Raw genomic sequence first — 23,395 nt, 5'->3', positions numbered from 1 at the left:
GTATGTATACATGATTGGTGCTTCATTTTTTCATAATCACTTATGTGGTATGCAAGTTTTCTACAAGGAATAGGCCGAATACCACTGAAAGTTCTATCAGCATCAATGTAAATTTTCTTCGATCAGAAATTAAGAACCTATTAAGAACCCGAATAGCCTAAATTTGTGTTAACTACAGTACCATTTATGTAAGAACCTCTTTAGGCTAACCTGGAAAAAATAGGTTCTTAGTCGCGGTTTTTACTGTAGTTGAACACAAATTACAAACATAATCATTATCTAATTCTCAGTTAACAGTTATTTCTCATATTGGTTATAACTGGGCTAATGTACTTGCACTGGCCTTGGTCTTTTGCAGTGAATGAGCTGTAATATAGCACGGCGAAAGTCTTTGTTCCTCAGAGAGTAAACCACAGGATTTATTATTCCATTGCTACAGGTTATCCATACACTGACGAGACCCACCTGCTCTATAATACAGGACTGACTTCCTATTGCATAAACAATTTCCAGAATCAAAACTGGTATCCATACGATGACCAGAAACATGAACACAAAGCCAACAGTTTTGGCCATTTTAACTTCAAGTCTAGTTTCTCTCACAGTATCTAAAACAAGTGGAGTACCCTGATGTACCTGTCCATGTGACAAAACTTGTTGACGATATTCCACAGCCTTCTTGTAGATCTTGTAGTACAAAGCACAGATTATCAACAATGGGAGAACTATGTGCACCGCTAAAAATGCATAGTAAAATTTATAATTAACGTTCCATTCATATGTTGCTCCAGATGTTCGATCAAAGGCAAATACTCTCATTAATATAACAACAAAGACGACGTACAACCACACTAGTGCGATTATCACCAAGGTTCTACCCCAAGATACAACTTCTTTGTATCGTACCAAGGACATAACTGCCTTGTAGCGGTCCACTGTTATCACTAGCAGAGTGACAAATGAACTTGCTATTGAGAAAAGCCAAATTGAGTTCAAAACATCCGTTCCTATGGAACCCAGTGACCATTCTGGATACGACCAGACGTATGTCATCTGCAGTGGTATCACACCGAGAGAGATGCATATATCAGTCAATGCCAGACTGAAAAGGTAGCCATTTGAAGGCCTACGAAGTCTTCTGTCGACGCTTATAGCCACGGAAACTAGAATGTTCTCGGTAACGGACAGCACAAATGTCACCACAAACAGAATAGATATAGGAATCTGAAAATACAAAGTAAAAGAGCATGCTTTTATTTCAGCAGTTTCGTTCGTCGAGTAGTTCATCTTCCAAGTAAAAGGTCTTCCCGTGTGGGAGCTTGTGAGACGTGGCTAGCTGCCAGTTACTGATATTTCCGTCGCTGCCAGAAGGAGCTTATAATTCTGCATCGATTATATTACCCAATGGATTTCTTAGAATTGACCTTAATTTCGAACCCATTATCCGTGACATTTACTACAGTTTGTGACACATCCAAAACAAAATGCTCCTGGCACTCGGGCGGACTGAGTATAAGCAGTATAAGCCGTAACTAACGTTAAATTTCTTTCTGGTCGTAAACAGTTCTAAGAATTTAAAATAACACAAGAAGCGCTTTCCATTCAACAAAACATTCTGGTTTGAATTTCCGGAAATTCCAGTGGCGAATGGAACAGCATTTTCCGACGTTTCCGGTTGACTGCACGGAATGCAAAACAAAATTTTCATATGGTAGTCATCTAATATCGAAATTTCTACGTTTACCTTGAGCAAATTTCAAATCTACTGTGAACATAAAACATTAAAATTTCTCAGATTTCCTTGTTTAATTATAAATTCAGTAAAATGTAAATTCGCTTTTTAGAAAAGATTTTTGGTGGGCTTTCATCCACGTTAGCATGCAGACTATTAATTTTCTTAGCCTGTTACAGGAGTTTGATAAGTTGGGGAGCAGTGCAAGGGTAAAATAAGGGAAGGAATTTTCGTAATTATATCAGGGTTTTCTGGGAAACTTTAAAACTATTTTTTCTTGATTGTTGTAATCCTAGCACTGACACATTAATTCTCCTCAACCAATGAACGTTAACCACTTTTGTAATTGCCGTTCAATGATAGATAAACGTCTGTTTGTTTCGTCGCTTTCCAGGAAAACGAAATGCGACACACACTCGAACAGTGCGTTCTTTGCATGTAGATCAGGCAAAACAGACTATGGCGCAAGAAGTTTCCCCCACAGATGTAAGCATAGAGACCAGTGACACCTTTGATAGGTTTTTGAAAATAATACAGGAAGAAACAAAGGACGAGGTGGACAATTTCTTGTCACGTCTAACTGGAACGGCTAAAGAGGCGAGTAAATGCAGCGATTCTCAAAACGATCATTCAAAACAACTTGCAGACGCCCTCGAAGACAATAATGTTGTTGAAGTTTGGAAACTTATAGCGAAGGCCAACAAGGACCTCAACGATAGTGAAAACGGCAAGACACTTGAAAATTTAACTGACGTCTGCAGAGCCATCGCCGAGCAGGAGAACAACAAAGAAGATGGGTGTAAATTCAACTGCAGTTGGGACTGCAAGGAACTGTGTAATAAACTGAATTCAATATCCTGCAGATCCTGCAGCTGCGAGGAAGACGACATAGAAGAACTGGAGACAGAAATGCGGAGCGAAAAAGAATGGAAATGGATCGAGATACTCAGTAACCCTTTGTACATCAGCCTGGAATGGCTGTGGAGAAACAATCCCAAGTCTGAGTATAAGAAAGAAATAAGACGTAAAGAAAGCAAGTTTGCAGACATCATTGAAGCCGCCTTGGATGACGCATACCTCCTGGAGAAAATCGCCTCGTATGAGCACCACTACAGCCGAGATGAATACAAGAAGCGAGCAATGGAATATGAAACATTTGCTGCTGACGTCGTCGAGCAAATCAGCACTTCAGAATTAAACCAGCTTCACGAAATCATGGATATCAAAGGAAATGGTTGTTTACTGACAAAGACGCCCAAAAATTTCAATCAGAGTTTGAGTCTCCTTAAGATGGCCGCTGACAAAAAACGGAAATGGGTTGGTATACGCTTTGATGGAATTGTATTAGGTTTTATTCTTAATACTCTTGAACATTTTTACGCTATTGAAGACTATCACGACTCTCGTGCATTCTTTTAATCTGATGCCCTTGTTAACAGACAAAAGTTCGCTCTTTTCATTTTTTCCATGCTAAAGCCATCGATATCCTTTTTACCTAACATTCGAGGAATGCAAACATTATAAATAATTCTGAGAAATGATCACAGGAAGATATTGGATATGACAGCAGGGTCAATACATTTGAATAAACCGAAAAGAGGGGATTAGTAGAACAAGGCCGAAAAATTCAATGAGTACTTACACAAACGGGTAGGGAATTAAGAACATTGATGTGCGGAAGTGGCAATTTTTAACATTAAAACAGTGATCTTGATAAATGATTTAAATTCTGTTTGCTTCCAGTTCGTAGCGAGCCCCAAATGTCAATTTGTTCTCAATGAGATCGTTTATCGTGGATGGCGAAATTGGCAAGATCAGGGTATAGTGAAGAAAGCCTCATGGTTCTTTATTCAGATTGCTCTCGTCGCACTTACCTGTCTCTTTTACATTCCTGTTCGATTGATACGGAGGTGCTGCTGCTGTTACAAATTTCAAGACAAGTGCTGTTTGAAGTTTAGAAAGTTGTACGAACATCCTTATTCCAAGTTCATCAACCATACCATGTCCTACCTGGTATTTCTGTGCTTTGTATTCGCCTCGTCATTACAGGAAGAGTTTGGAACGACTGTAACAGGTCTGGCTTGGATTGGTAAGTTTTACTTGATTACATTTTATAATTAAATATCAGATACGGATTCCACCAGTACTTCATTTCTCCTTTGCCAGTCTTAACTGTGCATTCAAAGTATCTCAAACATATCCAAGAGTCAATTATGGAAATAATTGAATTAACTTGTGCTTCATCTTTCATCCACAGACTTTATCGTGCTTGTCTTTGTTGTTGGCCTATTCTTGCAGGAGGCCATGGAGGCCATCAGACAAGGATGTCTTAATTACTTTTCAAAATGGTGGAATGTTGTAGACTCATTGATTGTCTTTACATTCCTGCTGGCCTACACAGTTTGGCTTAGTGCGTGGGGGTTTTACGGAGAGTGGAAGCCGAGAAAAGCCGCATTTATCGTGGCTGATACCATTTATGCCAGCGCCACTGTGATGGCCTTTTTCCACTTGGCCCACATTTTCCAAGTCAATTCGGTGTTGGGTCCCCTGCAGCTCTCACTTTACAAAATGCTGAAAGATGTCCTCAAGTTTCTCATAATCTTTCTACTCCTCTACATTGCGTTTGCTACTGGGGTGGCCAAGATATACTCGTACTATGTCGCCTCTCAAATCAAACTACAAAAACTGGACGACAGTCACAGCCACAAAACATCTCATCCGTACGGCAAGTATGTATAACAGAACGGTATTAGCTAATTCTTATTACAACGTTTGAGCAAACAAGTAACGCATTAAATTGTTCTTTATTCTTTACTTCGTAGATTTGATATCATACCATGCTTGCCTGTATATTATTTTGATATTTAATACTATTACAATATCCCCTGGTCATGTAGTCCTGTCCACCCAGTGTTCTTCTTCAATTGGATCGGGTAGCAGCTACCTTACATGAATCTTACATGAATATCTGGTCTTACATGAATGACTCGCTATCCTTCGAGAGTCCCCTTAAGGGGTGGGGGGAGGGTAGGCCCTTGTCGATTATGCTATAATTTTTTTTTTCGGAATAATTTGGCTTCAGGAGCATTTTTTGGTACGTTTCTTAAAAAAGAATTGCTAGCATAATTGGGCATCTTCCGCCAATTTTATCTACATTCTTGTTGTCAAAAATATAACTTGTTTTTTGGTGACCTAACACTTCTAAAGACCGTAAGGAAACCTCCACGTAATTGCTGTCTGTCCATTGTAGTTGCGACTTGGAAAAAGGCCTAGCCGATCAGCGGTTGATTTTCAGAGGTTGTACCCAGTCCTTCCTAAAAAATAAAAACAAGATAAAACAAAACATTTGTCAAACCAAAGGAACATAATTTTGACAAAATGAGCAAAATTTGAGCATTTTTTGGACAAAACCCAAGAGGCATTGCTAGGTGCATAAAATGCCAGTTTTCTAGCATCATTAATCAGGACTGAAAGCCTAGTGGGGGGGGGGGGGGGATATAAAATGCCACTTCCCAGTCCAAAGTTTGCTCAAGTCTCATTTCCCAGGCTGTTCTTTTTTTAAATTTTCCAAAGCACATTATCAGTTCTATTGTTTGTTTCTTCGTGATTTCCAGTCCCAGTGTCCCAAATCCCATTTTCCCAGTGAACATTTGCCCAAATCCCAGTTTTCATTTTACCCCCCCCCCCCCCGGCCCCTCCTTCGAGAGAACAATGGAACAAACAACAGCAAAGCCACTATCGCCAACAACACTAACAAATTCTAAACGCGAGGCTCAGTAGAGTGACGAGCTTATGAGAACTGCAACACTACTGCTTTAGTTCGTTTTCTTCAGTATTTAAAATTTCCTTTTTCGCAGCCCAATTTTTAAGTGACATCTGGTGCTTACAATAACAGACCGAAGTGTGACTGAAGGTCAAACATTACGGATCTCCTTAGTTTGTTCTTAATGATGGCTTGATGACAGTCTTTCCTCTAATTAACAAGTGGGTTGTGTTCTACACTTCAGGCACACAGACGCTTTTATTGGAATGTTTTGGCTGTTGCTTGGTCTCGTAGAAGAAGACAAAATCGCAGTGGAAGATCCTGCGTTTACACTCACGTCCACCTTTGGGCGCATTTTTATGATAGCCCACGTGGTCTGTACCGTCATTGTAGCTTTAAACATGCTGATAGCCATGATGAACAACTCCTTTGAAAAAATCATGGTAAGGTGTCTTATAAAAAGAGTAGGAAATAGAACTGTTTACGTGTGTTTCATTGAATTAAGGTACTAAGTTTAAAGATGTAGAGAAGTTAGAAAGAGCGGCTTAGCAATTACAGATTATTCAATTCGTTAGTCGAACGGCATAGGCATGTTGCAGTCAATCAGATGTAATAATCACACAGGCCTCTATTAGTCGAGGTGGGATGAATTCATTTGCCATTAAATCTTGGACTACTTGACATACACTTTGGCTGCAACTTAATCATTCAAATCATTATGTCAGTTCAAAAAGAACTCCTATAATATATAACCATTAAATTTCCCGTTACCACACGAGCAATGATCCATTTAAAAAACTTCATACTCCTTTTTAGGAAAACGCGGACATTGAGTGGAAATTCTCAAGAACTCGGATGTGGCTGGAATGGATCGACAAAGGCAATACCATCCCTGTGCCTTTCAACATTGTGTACTATGGTTTGTACATGTTTTGTTCAAACTGCTGCAGACGTTGCAAAGAGGTAGGATCACCCAACATCATTATAGCCTAATGTTTCACACATACCTTAATTTGCTAATGCAAAATTAGTTTTCTATCGAAGCTGATCAAGATCTTTAAATATTTCACAATTTCACTAAAATCTGTCCCCTTGACTGGCCCTTTTGCAACAAACGGTCACTTGTATAAAATCCACCACGCTATCATCCCAAAACTTAAAACAGGTTGGAAGTTCCTCACCTAAACAAACATGTACTTGTACCCTTTCAAGACACTTTATACTTCGGTTGTTCAAACAATGCAGATATATTAACTATCATTATAACTTGTGCATTCAAGTTCAAACTTAAGGTCTCCTTCGATTCGATATATTTTTAGTAAGCTTTTCTGCTGTATACCTTCCTTCTTTTTTTTTTTCATTCACTGAAAACTCAGTGAATAAAAATAGGGCAAATAGCTTACCCACGCGTGTAAAAAATAATCAGTTAATTTCAAAAAACGGGCCCTACGGCTGTTTAGGAATGTTCGCCAAAACGTAAAATTAAAAGGCAAGTAAGAACCAAAATCTTCGTTTAAGCGAGTCTGTAACGGGCGCGGAGATCGGTGTGAGATCAAGCAATGAACTCACAACCAAATACTTATTGACTACTTGCTAGACTGGCGACACTGAATCAAATACAAGTTGCTGTTCAAGTAAAGTGTCAGCATATTATTTATTCGCAGGCAGCTTAAAAAACTCAACAACCTTAAATTCGTTTCTTTGACTGCACATGGAAATTAACCTGGCATACGTATTACATGTATAACTATATTTTCAATTAATTAGAGACAAGCGCAGGATGAAGAACATGGCGATGCCGTTTCACAGGTATTGTTATCATTGTAGAAACACTAACTTACCCACTTACCGTAAATGATCTAATAAACGTCCACTCTCAAATAAACGCCTCGTACCTAATAAACGCCCCCCCCCCCTTGAAGTTCTAGTCGCCCCCTCTTATAAACGCCCCGTGTATAATAGACGCCCCCGTCCAAGAACCGCCTCATAAAACCAAGGTAACTCTCCACTGAGTAAAATCACGCAATTTATTTAGTTTCTTGCCTGACTCGGACACCGAAGAGGCCAACGATGCCAACATGGTTGACCCAGATGACGATGAACACATATGTATCGATATCGAACTATGCACAAAATCTCCAGGCTTTGCATTAGCGCAGATTAGTCTTCCATTTCGCGAGCAAACTACGCGTCTTATTGGTTCTGTTGACGTTGTTACTGTTAAAGTGAAAAAAACGTCCCTCTCTAATTAACACCTTATATTTTTAATGCCCCCCATAGGGCCCCTAAAATTTAATAGACACCCCAGGCGTTTATTAGATCATTTACGATATCAAGTACTCTTCCTTGCACGATTATGCTAAAAATTTATCTACGGTTTAAAACGTTTTTTTAAACTAGTTTAATTTTTATTTTTTGTTGTCTCGTGTTCATAATCATAATCTGACAGAAACAAAGGGAAATAAAGAAACAAACTGATCTGAAAAATTTAAACCAAAGATAAACATTAACCACGACATATCCAATTGCTTACTTTTTCTTAAGTTTACTTGCATTTGGAAGTAAGATGAAAATTATCCGCTAGCTATATAGGTTGACAATAAAACTTTTTCATGGAGAAAAAGAATAGAGTGTTCAACCCCTCCCCCTATTGGTTTATAATAAACACAACATTAAATTGTAATAATTCAGCGGAATAAGTCCCAACAAATATCTTATCTACAAAAATACGCTCTTACATCAATTTCCCCCCAAAAATACTCAGCAAAATAGAGCAAACAATTACAAAATGTTGCAAAGGTGGTGATAAATTAAATACACAGTACTTATATTTTACCTTAGGAAGCAAATCAGGAACGACAAAGCTGCATAACCCAGGTAATGGTCAAATTGCTTTTCCTTTAATTTTGTCTATTCTATTTTAGTTTATATGTTGAGTAAGGTAAGGTAAAGTCTGTGTCCGAGCCATGAGGCTCATACAGCCGGAGCTTATATACCCCGGTTTCCGTAGCATTAAGCGACTAGGAGTATTGCTACTCTCCCCTGGATGGGATGCTAGTCCATCGCAGGGTTACCCCCCAGCAGTAAATTCTCCGGAACCCATTTGTACACCTGGGTAGAGAGAGGCACTGTGAGAGTAAAGTGTCTTGCCCAAGAACACAACGCAGCGCCCCAGCCAGGCCTCGAACCCGGGCGTTCGACTCGGCGTCGAGCGCGCTAACCATTAGGCCACCGCGCCTCCCACTTATATTGAACCGAATAAATCAACAGCTCCTATTTTTGTATTTGTTTCAGCCTTGCTCCTTCTGCTGCCCATGTCTTAACTGTTCTGGTAATTTCTGCAGATGCAGGTGTGGCTGCACCTGCTGCACGGCAGAGAAATATTCCATGAGAGAGGTATGCTACCCGTGCTATGCTCCAGATTCAATATGATGTATCGTGAGAGTGATAAATGATCGTCGCAGTGAATTTCCAATTTAAGCAATTGGAAAAAAGAAACCTGAAAAAAAATCAGGACTTCAACCGGCGTGTGGCTTTAATAGCTCAGTTGGTAGAGCATCGCACCGGTATCGCGGAGGTCACGGGTTCGTATCCCGTTGAAGCCCTGATTTTTTTTCAGGCTTCTTTATTCCAATTGCTTAAATTGGAAATTCACTGCGACAATCATTTATCACTCTCGTATACATCCGCAGTTCATATATGAATCATTTCATATACATTACATCATAATGTATCGTGGCGGCAAATCTGGTTACTTAACTCCGGAGATTTCTTGGGTTTTATGCTTTCCTTGAGGACTTTCGGCAACCATTTTTTATTTATTTTTTTTTTCAACTTTAAACTTCAAAGTTTAATGTTTGACTTGGCTCCCTTACCAGTGTCGAGCGTCTCATTGCTGTTTGCCTTAAAATAACGCATTGCTTATACTAAATTAAGGAGTTTTTGTACATTTGTTTACTATTACAGAATCGCATGAAGGAAATGAAAACATTGGTCGTGAGGTATCTGAAGAACCATTACAACGATAAATGGAAAGAGCTTACCACACAATAAAGAGCAACACGTGACCAGCGTAAAATTAAAGCTTTCTTAACATTGACGAGAGTATCAACGTAAAGATTGTGTCATTCAATTGACACTGAGTGACATTTCAGTATTCATTTAAAGGCGAATAGATCATGTTAAGAAGCAAAACGACGTAAAACTATTTTGATGGGTGTTTGAGTTTTTCGGTTTCCCTCATTTCGTAAAGGTGATTTTCTTTTTTTTTGGTTGTTGTTTATGTTTTTCCTTTCTGCAAAAAAAATTATCTTCATCAAAAATGAGCGGTACGTTAACAAAATTAGTATAAAAACATCTGTAAATGCCAAGAAACGAACTCGAGAAAACTTTGAAAATTCCTTGTTTCTGTTGATCATGACCTAAATCGATTACTTCATCCTGGAGCCCCTGGAGCGTGCAACTCCCATACAACGCCTATGTCACAGCGTTTTGACAGACAGGGTTAATATAATTGTTGGAGTTTGACAAATACTGACATGTGTCATAATTATGGTATGTTAGCCTTCAATTGGCTAGTGGAATAGTAGTTTGCTGAAAATAGGAGTTAAAAAATAAACCGACCTGTTAATGAATATAAAACGCTGTGACGTGAAATAAATACAATTGCACGCTCCAGGGTAATGCTTCATCAAAACTGAGGGGCATGAAAACGGGGAGGTTAAAAATTTCCCAGCCTTTTTTTTGCCCAACTCCCAGTTCCATTCCTATTTTTTGTTGTTTGTGATTGCCAGTCCTTGTGACCTAAATCCCATTTCCCAGTGGAAAAAAGGCAAATCCCAGTTCCCATGTTTTCATTCAAGCCGTTCAGGCCCTTCGAAATAGGAATAAGTAAGTAAGTAAGTAAGTAAGTAAGTAAGTAAGTAAGTAAGTAAGTAAGTAAGTAAGTAAGTAAGTAAGTAAGTAAGTAAGTAAGAAACAAAGAGAATATGAAGTAAGATGATTTAACATAGGAAGTGGGAAGAGGGAAGAGGCTGTTCTTTCGGCGTTGATAATAATTCTAGCCACAACGCTTTGAAAACGCAGGAGTTTCAGAAATTTTCTTTGCTACAAGAGGCCTAAATTGTAATGCCAGAGAAGTTTAATAATCGTAAAGTAGTACATTTTTCGTTGATTTCGTTTAAAATAAATATAGGAACTCATATGAAGAAGCAGACCTAGTCGTTTCAGTAATTTTTAACTCCTCGACGTGGCGATTAATGACGTTATGCCTAGAAGCTTGAAATCGGTGACAAGTTCAATAGTAGCTCCATTCAAATTGAAATATATTGAGTAAAAGACCACGTAGTCCCGCAGACGTTTCCAAGTGACTATTATTGACTTGGTTTTCTGACAAGTAAAAGACCACGTAGTCCCGCAGACGTTTCCAAGTGACTATTATTGACTTGGTTTTCTGACAAGTAAAAGACCACGTAGTCCCGCAGACGTTTCCCCGTGACTACTTTTGTCTTGGTTTCCTGGCGGTGCTTTAAGTAAACAGATACTTTTAGATTTTTTCAGTCTTCTATGTTTCGTAAGGTGCAGTCTCGATTGACAAGATATCTCAAACAGTCGAGACAGTGTTTCATCACATTTCAAAACACCTCGATTTTCGTAAAAAATACTTCATTTCGAGTCGTATTTTCCAATGACTGTCTCTCTTGTTTGATGTATTGCTCCAAAGTCGAGAGTTTTAAGAGTATTCCTTCAAGGAATGTGGCTTACAAAGTTAAGAAATAAAACGGTTACCACTATTCATTCTTTTGAGGTCCACTCCTAACTTGTCCTGCTTTGGAACATTTAGTTGTTTTTGCAGCTTTGATCTTAGTCAACAGGATATATGATATCTCATGTAACCTTTTACGTGTTAGTCTGTAAACTAAATGGAAGGTATTTTTGCATTTTTTTATCTAGCCGAGTTGCTACCGGATCTTTCCTTTAGAGTTTAGCGTAGAAAGCTTAAATCTCAGTCTAAATTAAACGCGAGAACAATATAGGTAGTTACGATGCCAATACCGCACGTGCTTACAGCAATACATTTACCATTTTTATGAAAGATAAAATAGAGATTGCTACTTGTCGATTTATAGTTTCTTTCTTTGACAGGTATATGATATTTCAGAACGTGATATGATAACTGTTCAAAGTTCTCGTAACCAAGAACCGAGATCCTCCCAAGTATATCAACTGATAGTGACTATACTAAACTGGCATTATTTAAAAAAACTGAAAAGAAAGCCCTGGGCCAAACGTGAAAGACAAAATCGCCATGAGTTGAAGGATGATAATTTCGCGAGAGTATATTTTTCTTTTAATCACAGCGAGCTTGGGGTAAGCGTGAGAAACTCTCGACTACTCTAAAGGGAAAAGCATTTGAACAGGTACAAATTCAATGACGATAAGAGAGCACAACAAAAGTCAGCAAGAGTTACCTAGAGTAAATGATAGCTCGCTGCTAAACCTAGAGAAAAAGCGCTTCCATTTACACAGAGAAACCAGTTTTTTCGGTGAAAAATCAAATCGAACAGTCCTTTCTTAACTGCAAAAATTTTCGGAAATAAAAATTGAATACCCTCACAAGTATTTCTTCTATTTTCGTTTTTTCCGAAATGCTCGGAATACCACTGTACCAATTTGCGTTTCGCACTATTATCATGGTCCTCTTTAACACTCGTCCCGACTACCAAGCTGTGTAAAACTGCACTGTTCCATTTGCAGAAAAATTCTCACCGGCTTTTTCACACAAATGGAACTGAAAGCGCTCCAAGAAGTTTAACTCCTTCCATCTCTCATTGTCGTTTGACCTTGATTTAAGGCTATTAGTAAGCTTCATTTATCTCTTACTGTAATTAAACTGAATTAAGAATAAACTGTATACGATGAGACTGTTGTTACTGTTGCTGTCGTCGTCGTCAGCGTAAATGTTGTTGTTTTTATTGTCTTTGTGAAATTATCAGGTATCGTGAGATACGTAGTTCATGATTGTCCAAACCATGAACGTCTTAAAAGTCTCCGTTCGAGCCTAGTGGCCCATCAGGCTGGGGCTTATCCCGGTTTCCCTAGCATGAAGCGATTAGGAATATTTGTACTCCCCTTGGACAGGATGCTAGTCCATCGCAAAGTTACCCCCCGAATTGAACTGACCGGTAACCATTTATACACCTGGGTGGAGAGAGGCACAATGAGAGCAACGTGTCTTGCCCAAGAACACAATGCAGTGCCCCAGGGCTCGAACCAGTACTGGGAACGCTCAATACGAAGTTCAGCACACTGACAATCGCGCCTCTCTTGAACGTCTTAGAGGCCCTGCTTAAATCACTGAAAAATGAGGCACGTTCTTCATTAGAATTTAGTGTTATGTACTTGTAGCCATCGGAAACGTATAGTAGTTAAAACATCGCATAAGCTTGTGCTGCGAGCCATCAGGCTAAAAGACCACGTTTTTGTTTGTTTTTACAAGACAATAACGAGGGCATGAACATCACAACAAGTTAGTGTTATTGGTGATTAAGTAAAAAAAATTTAAAAGACAACTGCATAATTTAAATGATTAACAATCGGATACACAGTTGTACCGGTGGAAAGAGATTGATTTATTTTAAAAATAGTGACAGACTATAGACAGAGAATGAAATCTTTATTAAAATTCAGATTTAAGTTATTTTCGTGGAATCCGACTTGCTTTTCTCAGATTTGTCGCTTTTGTCAAAGCCTTTTAGTCAGCTTTTTTTGCAATCTTTTTCTATTTCATCGAAACTTACCTTCTAGACAAACGCCGAGAAACTGCACAAACCTACAAAAAAAAACATTGTTAAGTAATTGCCCATGCGAATTTGTCTTCGGGCTTGCCGATCTTTACCGCGCAGATTATTGTTTAAACAGGGCTCACTAAGTACACTCATTGCCTTCCCGCAAACCAATGAGCGCGGACCTTGATCATTTTAAAATATTCATAAGCAGAATGCATCCTTTCTTCAGGTTTAGGTAACCTGATAGCGACGAATAAGCGCGAGCACTCCATACAGTGGAACCTCGATTTAACGAACCTCTATATAACGAAGTCCTCGGTTCAACGAACGATTTTCTTCAGCCCGTCCAAAGTTACAGTAAAATGTATGGAACATGACCTCGATATAACGAACCTCGATACAACGAAATCCTCGTTGTAACGAACACAATCCAGAGACCCAAACGTAAAATGTACCTCGATATAACGAAAAAATGTCAACACGCGACAAAAGATGAATGTGGAACAGACCAACAAAGATGAAAATCCTTTAATCCTGTAACAAGAGAACAAGTTCAAGTACACATGCTCATATCTATGTGCATATATTAGAAATTATAAATGTTATTTTTCAGAAATCGTCAATATCCGAAAATGCTGGGTTCGTAGTGCAGCGTAAAATTGTTAAAAATTGATAAACTATACCTCGATATAACGAACATTTTGGTTGTTTTTCCGCGAATTCGTTATATCGAGGTATTCGATATAACGAACCCTCGATATAACGAACAAAATTCCCCAGTCCCTTGGCACTTTAAATCGAGGTTCCACTGTACTTGATGGACCGGGCATGGCGCAAGAAGATAGTGATGACCTCGATGAATTTCTGAAAAGAGTGCAACAAGGAACTAAACAAGAAGTGGAAAACTATTTGTTAGGTGAAAGGGATAGAAAGGCGATTAAAAGCGGTGATTCCCAGAAAGATCATTCAAAGAAACTTTTAAAAGCCCTGGAAGATTGTAATATTTTTGAAGTTTGGAAACTCATAGCGGAGAATAAATTTTACGGAGACCCTCGAAAACTTAAATACGGTCTGTAGAGCCATAGCTGAGAAGGAGAACAATAAAGAAGAGGGATGCAAGTACATCTGCAGTTGGAAGAGCTCAATACACTGGTTCTTTGCCTTTCATGAAGACAATAGAAGACGCGAGACAGAAATGCAAAGCGAAAAGGAAGAAGAGTCGATTAAATTCCTCAGCAACCCGCTATACATTAGTCTTGAATGGCTGTGGAGGAATAATCCCAACTCTCAGTATAGGAAAGGGACAAGACGTAAAGAAAGCAAATTTGCAGACATCATCGAAGCTGCCCTCGATGACGCATTTCTTCTGGAGAAAATCGCTTCGTATGAGCACCACTACAGCCGAGATGAATACAAGCGTCTGGCAAAGGAATATGAAAAATTTGCTACTGATATTGTCAAGCTAGTAAAACGTTCTGATTCAAAGCAACTTTACGAAGTCATGGATATCAAAGGAACCGGATCTCTACTAAACACGAAGCCCGACAATTTTATTGAAAGTGTGGGTCTACTCAAAATGGCTGCTGACAAACAACGGAAGAAGGTTAGCTTACACTTTAACAGGCGTTTCATGTTAAAGCAGGTGCTTGCTTTACATGTTGACTACCACACCCAAACGAGACAAACGTGCACATGTTTTAAAATCATTTAATCAACCGGCAAACAAATTAATTGATGATACAAGCTACATAAACAAGTTTGATTCCTTTGAATCCTTTGTTTTGTCGAAACCTTCCAACTCCTCAAAGTTGACTTAGTGTTTTGGGAATGTAAACAAATTGAATTCTAGGAAATTGAAATCCCCGCGAGTCCAATGTCAACATTTTAAGAGATCAACAATTCAAATTAACATCTCTATCTTTAGACTTAGCAGTCGTTAACTTTTAAAGGTTTTACTGTTTTCAGTCATTAATTTCCAAACTGTTTTTTTTTTAGTTCGTGGCGAGCCCAAAATGCCAATATGTCCTCGACGAGATTATATACTATGGATGTCGAGATTGGCAAGATAGCGGCATATTGAGGAAAACCATTTCGTTCCTTCTTCAGCTTCTTCTTGTCACAATTACTATCCCCATTTATATTCCCGTTCGATTAATACGGCGAGGTTGCTGCTGCTGCGAATTTAAGGAGTGGTGTTGTTGGAAGTTTAGAATTTTATACGAACATCCTTACTCCAAGTTCATCAACCACACCATGTCGTACGTGGTATTTCTGTGCTTGATTTTTGCTTCGTCTTTCGAGGATAAATTTGGACCAGGTGGAGCAGGCCTGGCATGGACTGGTAGGTTTTTCTGCTGTTACTTTCCAATGAAATATTACTTAATAACCTAATTTTATTACTTTCTGAGAAACAGAAAGTGTTGTATAAGCTAGCAGTTTCAGTTTACAACGAATCCGTTTGCAATAAATTACTTCAAAATACAAAATAAAAGCCTCTTCAAAAGGGAAGATGGGTGTTTCCGGGCCACGGCCATCGAAAGACTAGCTGAGCTATCACAAAAGACATGGCTTTACATTCATGTACAATTGCAAACACATTTTAATTAACCGACAGAAAGCCCTAGTGGACCTAGCGTACCTAGCGGACGTTATTGTTGAAGGAGACTATATAGTGCAATTTTTATCAGTTACCTTTTTCTAATTCATCCACAGATTATGCAGTGCTTCCGCTTATTGCTGGACTATTCCTACAGGAAGCCCAAGAGGCCTACAAACAAGGACTTTTCATCTAATTTTCAAAATGGTGGAATATTGTAGACACGTTGATTGTCTTTATGTTCCTCTTGGCTTATACAGTGTGGCTGAGTGCATGGGGTGTCTATGGGGACTGGAAGCCAGAACAAGTTGCATTTATCGTGGCTGATGGTATTTATGCCAGCGCCACTGTGATGGCCTTTTTCCACTTGGCCCACATTTTTCAAATCAGTTCCGTTCTGGGTCCCTTGCAGCTGACACTCTACAAAATGCTGAAAGATGTCCTCGAGTTCCTTGCCATCTTTTTCCTGCTCTACTTCGCGTTCGCTACTGGGGTCACTAAGATATACTCGTATTATGTCGCCTCTCAGATCAAACTACGAGCCCAAGACAACAGTCACCACCAGGTGTCTCATCCGTATGCTACGTAAGTTTACTGGCTCTTCCTTCTCCGCTGAAGCAAGGGTTGGAGTTATGTGTAAACTTTAACTAAACCCAAGTTTTCTTTCGTTTGCACTCTTTTTGTTGCTACTGTAAACTGGAACTAAATTAAACTGGAAGAAAAGGCCCCTGTGTTGACCAATATAATTTGGTATATTAAATATAATTTGATTCGTGACCAATACTGTTTTCTCTTGTGGTAACTTAAAGGAGCATTATCACGGTAAATTAAGGTAATTTTTCTGATTGCTTTCAAATTGAAGGAAACCTCAAGATATTAGTTTTCTAACATAGAAACACAGCAAAGAGGTGATAAAAAGGCGAAAATAACCAAGAATGGTTTAGACTGATAAAGATTAGGACAAATTTCGAACGACAAATTTGAAAAACTTCGCCAATTTTTTTTAAAATGTGTTGTCGGTGACATAGCCCCTTTAAGAACGACAGACAGACAGACAGAAAGAAAGACTGGCTGAATGACTGACTGAGACAGACAGTGAGACAGACAGACAGACAGACAGACAGACAGACAGACGAGTAGGTGTCCAGAAAATGGCTTTAGTAGAGGTTGTATTTTGTACAAGAAATAAGTTTATAATTATTATGTTTAATTAAATTTCAGACACGCAAATACTATTATTGTGCTGTTTTGGTTGTTGTTTGGTGGCGGCGGGGAGGAAAATAACATCGCAGTGGAAGATCCCAGATTTAATCTTACCTCCGATTTTGGACGCCTTTTTATGGTTGCCTACGCGGTTTGCACTATATTTACAGCTTTAAATATGCTGGTTGCAATGATGAACAACTCATTTAACCGGATTAAGGTTAGTCAGTCTCTTTTTATAGCATCAAATTGTTTATAATCATGAGTCTTTTTGCTCATGTGAATTCATTACTCTCCACATAGATACAGAGAAATTAAAAGCTAGAGACAGTTTTATATAGTAGTAACGGACTGTATTTGTTTCGCACACAGATTGAATTTAAATTATTTTAGTGGCTTGCATTAAAGGCTCATAATATAACGTGAAATTTGGGTAACAACATAAATGACGATGGGCAAATCAAACCTTTTTCTTAGGCAGATGAAGAAGGAGAGTGGAAATTTTCAAGAACTCGAATGTGGCTGGAGTGGATCGACAAAGGCAACACAATACCTGTGCCTTTCAACATTGTCTACTTTGTTGGGCGCGTTTTCTTCATAGTTATAGGCTGTTGCTGTAAATCACCTTGCTGTAAAAGGGTAAAATGAGTTACTACTATTTTGTGTTTGCATTCGTTTTCTTCTATCAGCCTTTGAATCTGTATTGCTCTATCTCACGTATTGTAACCGTGTACTTTAATAAGAGGAAAAATATAATACCCAGTAACAAAGTGATTCTCACTTACAGGTTGACAGAGAACAAGGTAAATATAAAGTAGAGGTTGGTGAGGAGCAAGTTGACACTGAAGTGCACATACAGGTTGGCCAGGAACAAGGCAATGCTGAAGTACAGGATGACAAAGAACAGGGCGATGCTGCAGTACAAGTTGTTCGAGAACAATGTGGCGCTGAAACACAAATTGGCCAGGAACAAGGCAGTAGTAAAGTACAGATTGGCGAGGATCAAGATGATGCTGAAGTTCAGGTTGGTGCAAAGCAAGCTGACGCTGGAGGGCACATACAGGTTGGACACGAGCAAGGTGATATTAAAGTTCAGGTTGGCCGGGAACAAGGCAGTGCTAAAATACAGGATGGCGAAGAACAAGGAGATGCTCAAGGACAGGTTGGCCGGGAACAAGGTGGCGCTGAAGCACATGTTGGCCATGAACAAGGCAGTGGTAAAGTACAAATTGACGAAGAACATGGTGATGCTGAAGTAAAGGTTGGCGAGGAGGAAGTTGGCGCTGAAGTGCACATACGTGTTGGACAGGAGCAAGGCGGTTCTGACGTGCAGGTTGGCCGGGAACAAGGTGAAGTGCAGATTGGCGAGGAACATGGTGGTACACATGTGCAGGTTAGTTATTTGTATAGGTAATCGCATGATTTCGAGTGCAATTTGGGATAAATCAGCACGAGTAAATTTTTCAAAGGCTAACCAAATTGCACAAGCCCGTAGGGCGAGTGCAATTTGCAGTCTTTGATAAATTTACGAGTGCTGATTTATCCCAAATTGAAATCATGTGATTCCTTGTAAATAATACACATACAAAAATTTCACTTAACCGAAGTGGATGACAAACAAACCGTAGCTTACCTTTCCGATTCGTTCAAACATAACGGCGTTGTCGGGCTTTGTAAAATCCAGATACCGCTAGGGAATTTTAAAGCTCTCTGTCATGCATAATCGGGTGCTTTTATCCTTATGCAGTTGTATTGGTTTGGGCTGAAATATCCAACTTCAATTCACGCTTGTAATCTTTCTTCTTTACAAGCCGTCGCGTAAGAAAATCCACGATTGGTAGCTTTCAGTAGCTTTCAGTAGTTTCGTAAAGCCTCTCTTGTGCTGTACAAACGTCCAATTCCTAGTACTTTGGTTTATATACTTATAACTTTAGTTAAATCGTTCAAACTTTTCATGAATTGTTATGTTTTTGCTCGATTTTTGCTCTCTCAAACACTGCGACAACGGCCGCCATTTTGTTTTGGCGCGCTTTCTGACTTTCCTGTCAATCAATTTAATTTCAACTTTCTGCACTCAATTTCAACTTTCTGCACTGTTTGGGATTAATTGACGTGCTCTCAGCCGATGAGCATGCAGAAATTTTTGTATGTATATTATTATAACAGTTATACATTGCACTAAATCAAAAAATTATAAACCGCAAAAGCATTGTGTCAAACATTTTTGCCATTATATACTTCTTGCGAAGTATACCAAAAGTTCAGCAATCAATGTCATAGGAAAATTCATGAATAAAGTTATGATATTATTCAGTAAAGATTGCGCTTTTTCACAGCTAGAACTGAAACAAAGAACACCGATTTACCTCATAACAATTACTACTAATAAACGTTATCAGTCAACCCCAAAAGATATTTATTCTTTTAGACAAGAACTAAATATATTCTAAAGCATAAGATGACCAAATTCTAGTTGCAGCAGTTAGTGTAATACTTGATGATTTACCTACTCAATTATTACAATAACGTTAATAGGTGGAAAATCACGCAGAACAAAGCTGTTGCTGTTGCTGTGGCTGTATCTCCGGCTGTGTCTTCCGTGGGTGCAAGTCTGGATGCACCTGCTGCACGGAAGTGAAACATTCTATGAGAGAGGTATGCAACTAGTACTTTTCTTGTCACTTAAGGATAACAAAAACCATTACTGAAGGTGTAAGATATTTTGTCAAGGCTACCACAGACACCGTATTCTGAGAAAAACATACCTTATCATATTCTTATTGCAGGCGCTAATTGCAAATAAGAAGCTGTCTGTTACTCAAAGTTGTCATACTGTTATTGAAAACTGAAGGACGTCGACTTTAAGTCTCTCACTTAAAGTGGACGTCCTTTAGTTTACTATAAAGACATAAACGTTAAAGTGTACACCACGTCTTGCTTGTATTGCATGCTTCATTTCAAATGAACTATCAATGCAAAAATTAAAAGACTGGTACAAATATGGCAAGTTAGTGACCACAATTTCTTAAGGAACTGTGTAATTAGTAATCAGCAGCGGTCTATGAAAACCAGCTTGAAACCTGAAATTAGCCAAACGAATTTTAGCCAAATCAAGTTACAAGAAAACTGGCCACCAAATCGAGTGAGATATAAAAATAACTATATCAGAGAAGGAACATTTCCATAAAGAACATTTCCAAAACACAGCATAATACAAACTATGAGAGAGGAAGCTACATTAGCTCCAGCTGGTTTTCTATACAATAAAAGATACGGGTGGACAGAATGCGTTGCGACATGGGCTTCTGAAAAACTGTTAGGCCGACAGTTTAAAGTTAAACTCATTTGTTGGTAACTTTTAATCACAACGCCGAGAATAAATACTCGTTTATTTAAAAGCTATGGCTTGGTCATTAAGGTGCATGAAAGTAATTTTTACTAACATTAGGTTTACTTTCATAGCGAGCATTTTGACAAAACTAAACTGCATGAAACCAGCCATGACACAGTGCCTTTTATAAGTGTTTTTTTTTTTTTCTTATTTTGACTTTTTAAAATCTAAACAGGAACGTATGAAGGAGATGAAAAAATTGGTTGTCCAGTATCTGAAGGCCCGTTACGCTGCAAGATGGAACGAACTTCGGCGAAATCTAAGCAGTGAAACAAGTAAAAAAAGGGAAGCTCAGTCTTTTACATCGAGAAGGGCTTCGTTGGATTCAGTTCACATAGCAGTGCATTCATTCTAGGATAGTAGATAGTATTTTTTCCTCAAGGTGCAAAAGCTGGCACTGAAATCCAGTTAAGATAACATATGTCCAGTTTATTTTCCTTTATTCCTCTTTATGTTAATTATGTATGCATCAATGAACACGGCGGTTGTAAAACGTAGTTACAGCAAGGTCTGTTCGTGCCTGAGCAGGAAGGGTAGGATTTGAATACATTTATAGGCCAATATAAAACACGTATTTACAACTTACTTCATTATCATTTTTGGTGTAGTTAAACCTTGAAATTTTGTTCAGTCCAAACGAACGAAAAGGAAAGATGGCCAGGGCACGGTTGTTCAAAAAGCTAAACTTGACTGTAATCTTTAATTCACAAAGCTAAGAATTTAATTTTAAGGGTTTTTGTTTGCTTTGCATATTTTGCTTTTCATGATTTTTCCTGGTTTTGTACCGAGGGTAACAACTGCTGGAACTGTTTTTGTGCTGAGCTGGAGATATTTGCCAAATCCAGTCAAACTTTGAAGAATTGTAGTTCACGGCAGAGACAATATTTATCATTTGACATATTTGTTGCGAAAAGTTAACTCTTGATTGTAGAACAATTTTTAAACTTATGTTATCATTCAACAAAATCATGTTATTTTGCAGTTTCACCAACTAATTGAGTATAGTACCAATCATACTACCAGTAAAAAAAATGATATCACAGAACAAAAACAAAGGTATCTCAGTGCCAGTTGTAAGCTAATTGCCCCTTTCCTCACAAGTGGAAAAATAAAATTAATAGTAATCGTTATTAAGGGTTCCTGTGTCACGTACAAAGTGGTTTATGGAAGGGTGCATGCAAGTTTACTATTAAGTGGTACAGTAGGCAATATACAGTTGAACCCCGTTATTTCGAACCGTCAGGGGAAACAAAAAATAGTTCGAAATAACGGGAGTTCGAAATAGCCGATAGCAAATGACTGAAGGGCAAATCCAAGGGAAACGGGTTTTAGTTCGAATTAACGGGGAATTCGAAATAACCGAGTTCGAATTAGCGAGGTTCAACTGTATGTGCTACTGGACATGTCTCAGTGTCCGATATATTGACCTCCCAGGTCTGTGATGAAGATTTTAATTTGGGAGTTTTTATCTAAGACGACGTCCTTGGATGGAGTATAATCTTCCGCTTTTACTTACTACTACTTTTGTGTTTAAGTGATGTAACGCCCAAAAGCTTGTCAAATAAAAATCGTTCGCCCTTGGTCTGTTTACCCTTTAGTTGTTTGGGTCGGTACTCCCCTGAATCTAGAATTGCCTACCCTGTTTAGACCATTTTGCTGGTTTAAAACAGGGTAGGGATTCTCAGATCCGGTAGAGTAAAGACCCACACAATTACAGGGCAAACAAAGTACAGGCGAATTATTCAAGTCCGATTTTTTATAGAATGTGATGAATAAATTATACCATAGAAACGCCACTTTGCTATATCTAGTCAGACCTTCTCATTCGTTAACCACCGATGTCCATATGTTTATTATTTTGTTGGTGCACACGCAGAGGTAGAGGCCCTAAACCAAAGCTGTGCTTCACATTATGAAATCAAGAAAACCGTGATAAGTACTGATGAGTTTTGACTAATACAAATCGCAAATACAGGGCTGTAGAAATCCTGCTCGTCCTTCCCCTGTATCCAGTGCGCTTTGATTTCTACCTCTGAAGAACATTTTCATTGGTAGACCTACTTTCCATTACACCCTATTACAAGAAGTGTTTTGAATGGGGGTACAAATAAGGCTTTTTCCATCCCATTTTCCGCCAACATTAAATAAATTCTACAACCGATGTAGTGATGAAACAATCTATTTTTGTGTGTTTTGGCAATTTAAATGGATTAAATGCTGCAGCAGTGCAGAAGTTTGTCAAATCCGCTCTATTCTAGTTGGTTCGTTTTAGTATGTTGCATAGCCTAACAATGAACAACAACAGTTCTTTTTCAAATGCTATGGAACCTCTTTCGAGCAATCATGCCGGCCTTTGGTCTCGAGTGGTCGCTTACAAGACAAATGCGAAAAATAATATTGTACAGTGCGAAGAATTTACAAAGAATTTAAATTAGACTGATACACTTATATTGAGACGAGTCAGTTTCACGTTGTCTGAAAACGTGAGTACTATTTCCATTTCCCTTACGAGTTTGGACCTTCCCGTCGCCGTTCGCGTTCTGTTTGCTTAAAGAAGCAATGTCAATCATGGTATATTAAGTCATTTTTTCTGATTCCTTTCAAATTGAAGGAAACCTCAAAGTAATAGTTTTCTACTAACATTGAAAAGAAATGAAAGAGTAATAAAAAAACGAACATAACGAAGAATGGTTTCGAACGCCAATTTTGAAAATCTTTGCCAATTTTTTTCAAAATGTGTTGTCCGTGTTAAGTCTCTACCGCATTAGACGAGACTGTAATAGGAACGTAACAGCTGAAACCTACAAAGCAGTCTTGATTTTTGTCCGTTTTTTTTTTTATCTCGGCTATCCAAGGGGGCGTAAGAATTATATGCAAGTAACACTACAGTAAAACCCGCTGAACATTTAGTGAGAGAAATGTA

At 38.6% G+C, this 23,395-nt stretch overlaps 1 protein-coding gene and 1 pseudogene across 2 annotated transcripts; one reads left to right on the top strand and one right to left on the bottom strand.

Annotated features, from left to right (window-relative positions):
• Positions 1–122: 122 nt before the first annotated feature.
• On the bottom strand, positions 123–1,578 carry LOC144666764 (histamine H2 receptor-like). Its single transcript, XM_078528155.1, has one exon. The coding sequence runs from the start codon at positions 1,285–1,287 to the stop codon at positions 325–327; it is 963 nt and encodes a 320-aa protein (XP_078384281.1). The 5' UTR covers positions 1,288–1,578; the 3' UTR covers positions 123–324.
• On the top strand, positions 972–21,607 carry LOC144646751 (uncharacterized; annotated as a pseudogene). The gene is made up of 18 exons (XR_013569474.1): positions 972–1,110; positions 2,127–3,049; positions 3,476–3,821; positions 3,990–4,461; positions 5,740–5,938; positions 6,312–6,458; positions 7,263–7,304; positions 8,337–8,372; positions 8,790–8,891; positions 9,462–9,540; positions 14,085–14,885; positions 15,278–15,623; positions 15,995–16,463; positions 17,100–17,301; positions 17,559–17,720; positions 17,869–18,474; positions 19,617–19,736; positions 20,648–21,607. The product of XR_013569474.1 is annotated as an uncharacterized LOC144646751 (transcript).
• The last annotated feature ends 1,788 nt before the right edge of the window (positions 21,608–23,395 follow it).

Source organism: Oculina patagonica, chromosome 1 (genome assembly GCF_052425735.1).
Source record: "Oculina patagonica isolate OP01 chromosome 1, crgOcupat, whole genome shotgun sequence".
Lineage (NCBI taxonomy): Eukaryota > Metazoa > Cnidaria > Anthozoa > Scleractinia > Oculinidae > Oculina > Oculina patagonica.
Note: the sequence above shows the minus strand (reverse complement) of the source record. Positions and strands in the feature narration are given on the sequence as shown.